The 6,503-nt window shown below is 41.8% G+C and overlaps 1 protein-coding gene across 2 annotated transcripts in view; it reads right to left on the bottom strand.

The window, feature by feature from the left end:
- LOC139378749 (secretagogin-like) overlaps window positions 1-6,149 on the bottom strand; it is a 36,790-nt gene extending 30,641 nt beyond the window's left edge. For both annotated transcript variants that reach the window (XM_071121211.1, XM_071121221.1), the window contains exons 1-2: window positions 6,022-6,149; window positions 5,784-5,854 (exon numbers count right to left, since the gene is read on the bottom strand). In XM_071121211.1, the coding sequence (XP_070977312.1) occupies window positions 5,784-5,854; window positions 6,022-6,091 (141 nt within the window). In that variant the 5' untranslated portion in view covers window positions 6,092-6,149. The remainder of the gene's footprint in view (window positions 1-5,783; window positions 5,855-6,021) is intronic.
- Between the last annotated feature and the right edge of the window lie 354 nt (window positions 6,150-6,503).

The following is a 6,503-nucleotide window of genomic DNA, read 5'->3' as shown; positions in this document are numbered from 1 at the left end:
GGTAGACAACATACAAAGTGAAAATATAAAGTGAAAAACAACAAAAATTAACAGTAAACATTACACATACAGAGGTTTCAAAACAGTAAAGTCATTACAAATGTCATATTATATATATATATACAGTGTTTTAACAATGTACAAATGGTTAAAGGACACAAGATAAAATAAATAAGCATAAATATGGGTTGTATTTACAATGGTGTGTGTTCTTCACTGGTTGCCCTTTTCTCGTGGCAACAGGTCACAAATCTTGCTGCTGTGATGGCACACTGTGGAATTTCACCCAGTAGATATGGGAGTTTTTCAAATTTGGATTTGTTTTCGAATTCTTTGTGGATCTGTGTAATCTGAGGGAAATATGTCTCTCTAATATGGTCATACATTGGGCAGGAGGTTAGGAAGTGCAGCTCAGTTTCCACCTCATTTTGTGGGCAGTGAGCACATAGCCTGTCTTCTCTTGAGAGCCATGTCTGCCTACGGCGGCCTTTCTCAATAGCAAGGCTATGCTCACTGAGTCTGTACATAGTCAAAGCTTTCCTTAATTTTGGGTCAGTCACAGTGGTCAGGTATTCTGCCGCTGTGTACTCTCTGTTTAGGGCCAAATAGCATTCTAGTTTGCTCTGTTTTTTTGTTAATTCTTTCCAATGTGTCAAGTAATTATCTTTTTGTTTTCTCATGATTTGGTTGGGTCTAATTGTGCTGTTGTCCTGGGGCTCTGTAGGGTGTGTTTGTGTTTGTGAACAGAGCCCCAGGACCAGCTTGCTTAGGGGACTCTTCTCCAGGTTCATCTCTCTGTAGGTGATGGCTTTGTTATGGAAGGTTTGTGAATCACTTCCTTTTAGGTGGTTGTAGAATTTGACGGCTCTTTTCTGGATTTTGATAATTAGTGGGTATCGGCCTAATTCTGCTCTGCATGCATTATTTGGTGTTCTACGTTGTACACGGAGGATATTTTTGCAGAATTCTGCGTGCAGAGTCTCAATTTGGTGTTTGTCCCATTTTATGAAGTCTTGGTTGGTGAGCGGACCCCAGACCTCACAACCATAAAGGGCAATGGGCTCTATGACTGATTCAAGTATTTTTAGCCAAATCCTAATTGGTATGTTGAAATTTATGTTTCTTTTGATGGCATAGAATGCCCTTCTTGCCTTGTCTCTCAGATCGTTCACAGCTTTGTGGAAGTTACCTGTGGAGCTGATGTTTAGGCCAAGGTATGTATAGTTTTTTGTGTGCTCTAGGGCAACAGTGTCTAGATTGAATTTGTATTTGTGGTCCTGGTGACTGGACCTTTTTTGGAACACCATTATTTTGGTCTTACTGAGTCTCTGTCTCTCTCTGTCTCTCTCTCTCTCTCTCTCTGTCTCTCTCTGTCTCTCTCTCTCTCTCTCTCACTCTCTCTCTTCCTCTCTCCTTCCCATGGCCTCTTGGGGCATGGCTTTTTCAGGCTATGACTCTCTCTCTCTCTCTCTCTCTCTCTCTCTCTCTCTCTCTCTCTCCCTGATCATGCCTATAACAATGCCTTGTAATTTAATCTTATGTGAATTGTTTGTATTACAATGTAATTAAATCTACTTTCCTTTAGTTTTCCATTCTCATACCTTTCTTGATAGCCTGTTACTGTAACTCGACCACAGTCTCTTACGTGGTACTAAATCCCCTTTATGGAGACAGAGATCAGTTTGATAGCCTGTTACTGTAACTCGACCACAGTCTCTTACGTGGTACTAAATCCCCTTTATGGAGACAGAGATCAGTTTGATAGCCTGTTACTGTAACTCAACCACAGTCTCTTACGTGGTACTAAATCCCCTTTATGGAGACAGAGATCAGTTTGATAGCCTGTTACTGTAACTCGACCACAGTCTCTTACGTGGTACTAAATCCCCTTTATGGAGACAGAGATCAGTTTGATAGCCTGTTACTGTAACTCGACCACAGTCTCTTACGTGGTACTAAATCCCCTTTATGGAGACAGAGATCAGTTTGATAGCCTGTTACTGTAACTCAACCACAGTCTCTTACGTGGTACTAAATCCCCTTTATGGAGACAGAGATCAGTTTGATAGCCTGTTACTGTAACTCGACCACAGTCTCTTACGTGGTACTAAATCCCCTTTATGGAGACAGAGATCAGTTTGATAGCCTGTTACTGTAACTCGACCACAGTCTCTTACGTGGTACTAAATCCCCTTTATGGAGACAGAGATCAGTTTGATAGCCTGTTACTGTAACTCGACCACAGTCTCTTACGTGGTACTAAATCCCCTTTATGGAGACAGAGATCAGTTTGATAGCCTGTTACTGTAACTCGACCACAGTCTCTTACGTGGTACTAAATCCCCTTTATGGAGACAGAGATCAGTTTGATAGCCTGTTACTGTAACTCGACCACAGTCTCTTACGTGGTACTAAATCCCCTTTATGGAGACAGAGATCAGTTTGATAGCCTGTTACTGTAACTCGACCACAGTCTCTTACGTGGTACTAAATCCCCTTTATGGAGACAGAGATCAGTTTGATAGCCTGTTACTGTAACTCGACCACAGTCTCTTACGTGGTACTAAATCCCCTTTATGGAGACAGAGATCAGTTTGATAGCCTGTTACTGTAACTCGACCACAGTCTCTTACGTGGTACTAAATCCCCTTTATGGAGACAGAGATCAGTTTGATAGCCTGTTACTGTAACTCGACCACAGTCTCTTACGTGGTACTAAATCCCCTTTATGGAGACAGAGATCAGTTTGATAGCCTGTTACTGTAACTCGACCACAGTCTCTTACGTGGTACTAAATCCCCTTTATGGAGACAGAGATCAGTTTGATAGCCTGTTACTGTAACTCAACCACAGTCTCTTACGTGGTACTAAATCCCCTTTATGGAGACAGAGATCCGTTTGATAGCCTGTTACTGTAACTCAACCACAGTCTCTTACGTGGTACTAAATCCCCTTTATGGAGACAGAGATCAGTTTGATAGCCTGTTACTGTAACTCAACCACAGTCTCTTTCGTGGTACTAAATCCCCTTCATGGAGACAGAGATCCGTTTGATAGACTTTGATCATATTCATTTCATAGTCTTATTATGGGTTGTATGTAAAGTATATATAATACGCATGTCAAATATTACTAGAGATGCACTTCATAGATAATTAGCTGTGTACATACAGAGAGAGCAGGAACAAACACACATAAATGACGTGTCCCAGACATGTAGGGGCCAGCAGCTTCCCAATAACACAGAGGACATGAGTCTGTTCTCAATAAATGACGTGTCCCAGACATGTAGGGGCCAGACATGTAGGGGCCAGCAGCTTCCCAATAACACAGAGGACATGAGTCTGTTGTCAATAAATGACGTGTCCCAGACATGTAGGGGCCAGACATGTAGGGGCCAGACATGTAGGGGCCAGCAGCTTCCCAATAACACAGAGGACATGAGTCTGTTGTCAATAAATGACGTGTCCCAGACATGTAGGGGCCAGACATGTAGGGGCCAGACATGTAGGGGCCAGCAGCTTCCCTATAACACAGAGTACATGAGTCTGTTGTCAATAAATGACATGTCCCAGACATGTAGGGGCCAGCAGCTTCCCAATAACACAGAGGACATGAGTCTGTTCTCAATAAATAACGTGTCCCAGACATGTAGGGGCCAGCAGCTTCCCAATAACACAGAGGACATGAGTCTGTTGTCAATAGTATTATGTTCCTAACCAGCTGTTGACCTTAAGCATAATGACGTCCAATTTAAGTGAACATATTGACCAAGCCGTGTGTCCATGGTCTTAAGGGCAGGAACAGGATGATCTTTAGTGCAAGACTGAAAGCAAAGTGAAATACAGACCATTTATGTAATTTATTGCGGTCGGGCAAGTTGAGCTCTGAGAACGTCTTTGATGATCACAGCCAAACTATAAAGAATTCCAGTATTGATCTTTCTGATTCCTCTCGTATGTGTAAGTGAAAGGCAGGAAATATATTTAACTTCGGCATGTAAATAGCTAATAAATTTTTTTTTTTTAGGCAAGTGATTATAATCTTCTAGGAAAACAGAAACTTCTCCAGATTTGTCCCTTCAGACCTTAATATCAACACTTCCTGTTTATATGACAGACAATGAGATGAAAACTGAGCACAGACGTCATTGGTCTTCAGACTACCAAGTGGTAGTCAGTTTAAATGTATTTTAACAATATCACAACAATATTTAGTTTTTTTACACATCCGCAGGAGCCATTAAAAACAACATCACCATCACAGAAGCCCTTCTCAGTGCTGAACATGGCCTCTCTCTAACCACCCACTGTGAAGTAGCCAGAACATCAACGAGATGTCCCAAATGGCGCCCTATCCCATTTATAGTGCCCTATTGACTCTGGTCAAAAGTAGTTCACTATATAGGGAACATGGTTCCATAGGGCTTTGGTCAAAAGTAGTGCACTATATAGGGAACAGGGTTCCATAGGGCTTTGGTCAAAAGTAGTTCACTATATAGGGAACATGGTTCCATAGGGCTTTGGTCAAAAGTAGTGCACTATATAGGGAACAGGGTTCCATAGGGCTCTGGTCAAAAGTAGTGCACTATATAGGTGTGGCCGATGTGAAATGGCTAGCTAGTTAGCGGTGGTGCGCGCTAATAGTGTTTCAGTCGGTGACGTCACTCGCTCTGAGACCTAGAAGTAAGTTGTTCCCCTTGCTTTGCGGCTTTTGTGGAGCAATGGGTAACGATGCTTCGTGAGTGACTGGTTGATGTGTGCAGAGGGTCCCTGGTTCAAGCCCAGGTTTGGGCGAGGAGAGGGACGGAAGCTATACTGTTACATAGGGAACAGGGTTCCATAAGGCTCTGGTCTAAAGTAGTGCACTATATAGGGAACAGGGTTCCATAGGGCTCTGGTCTAAAGTAGTGCACTATATAGGGAACAGGGTTCCATAGGGCTCTGGTCTAAAGTAGTGCACTATATAGGGAATAGGGTTCCATAGGGCTCTGGTCAAAAGTAGTGCACTATATAGGGAACAGGGTTCCATAGGGCTCTGGTCTAAAGTAGTGCACTATATAGGGAACAGGGTTCCATAGGGCTCTGGTCAAAAGTAGTGTACTATATATAGGGAATGGGGTGCCATTTGGGACGCATAGCCATAATTGCGTTTGCTGATGCCTGTAGCATCCTAATGTCATCCTTGAGCCCATCTGGACAGCAGCTCAACCCACTCAGGAAAAAGACAAACACATAGTAAAAGGTTGAATAGAGCCTTTGTTTGGACAGAGCTGTAACTAAAGATAGGTTGCCCTTCGCTGCACAATTACATGGGAAACGTACCGGCTGTTTTCCTGTATCAACCCATAGTTTTATTTACTTCTCAATCATCAGCAGCCTGCCATCGAATCGTTTTATTCACTCACATAGACCAAGAGGTACATTAATGGACTGTAAATACTTTAGCACAAAAAATAAGATGTTGTTGGCGATATCCCATAGACGCAACAGTGGCACACCACAAGAGGAAGTGCCTTTAACACATTGTAGGCTATCTGTAATAGAGGAACTTCCGATAACACTTCCGAGGACCAGTGAGACATATTTAGAAGAGGATATTTATAATAATAATAATAATAATAATGTATGACGTTATGCGTCATTTATAAGGGGGCACACTAGTTTCTGGCAGTAGCTCGCAAATAGACAAAATGCACCTGCTGCGCTTCAAATGTGTTGCGCGTTATTAGGTAGCTAATAAAATAGATAAAAGATAAGAGAGGGAAAAATATATGTACTTACCTCCGGACCTAATTTCGTCATCATGTGACGGAAGAAGTGATCCAACTCCTTCCCCTCAATGTAACCATTATCTGTAGAAGCATTAACACCATTTAAAATACTCTTCTCATACGTTTTAGAATACATTTTAACACGTTTTCTTGACATAAATAACCTTTTTTTTTGCATCAAAAATAACATATATCAAGTTATGAAACCATAGCTCGCATGGTTAGGTTATAAAATTAATAATTCTCACCGTCTGCATCAAAGTGTTGCCAAATCTCCAGAAAACCAACAGCATCCAAGTGCTCAAAAGCGCAGTCCATTGTAATAAACAGGAGTGTAAATGATATCTCTAAATACGGTTTATGATAGTTCAGGTGATAGGTGTCTCTGTATCCTTGTCGAGAGTCTACTCTGCACTAGTTCACTACAATGTATGGGTGCTTTTCTCGACGTGGCCCGATCTATTCTCCAAACCTCACCTCCTTATATGGAATAATCTGACTTCACCATGACGCGGTGTAGAACGAATAGAATACAGGATGGACGAACGCATTTCGACTGCAGAGACATTCGAGAGTTTGGTCAACTTTTAGAATGTTGAATATTGTTGTAATTCTAGGCATTCGGTTGCATTGTTTAAATATTCCACATGTAAAGTTAATGGGGAACTAACATGGCTGCCATAGAACGTTCAAGTGTTATGTAAATGTATCATCACGCAGAAACCGCATT

The sequence above is a fragment of the Oncorhynchus clarkii genome, chromosome 2 (genome assembly GCF_045791955.1).
Source record: "Oncorhynchus clarkii lewisi isolate Uvic-CL-2024 chromosome 2, UVic_Ocla_1.0, whole genome shotgun sequence".
In the NCBI taxonomy this organism is placed as follows: domain Eukaryota; kingdom Metazoa; phylum Chordata; class Actinopteri; order Salmoniformes; family Salmonidae; genus Oncorhynchus; species Oncorhynchus clarkii.
Note: the sequence above shows the minus strand (reverse complement) of the source record. Positions and strands in the feature narration are given on the sequence as shown.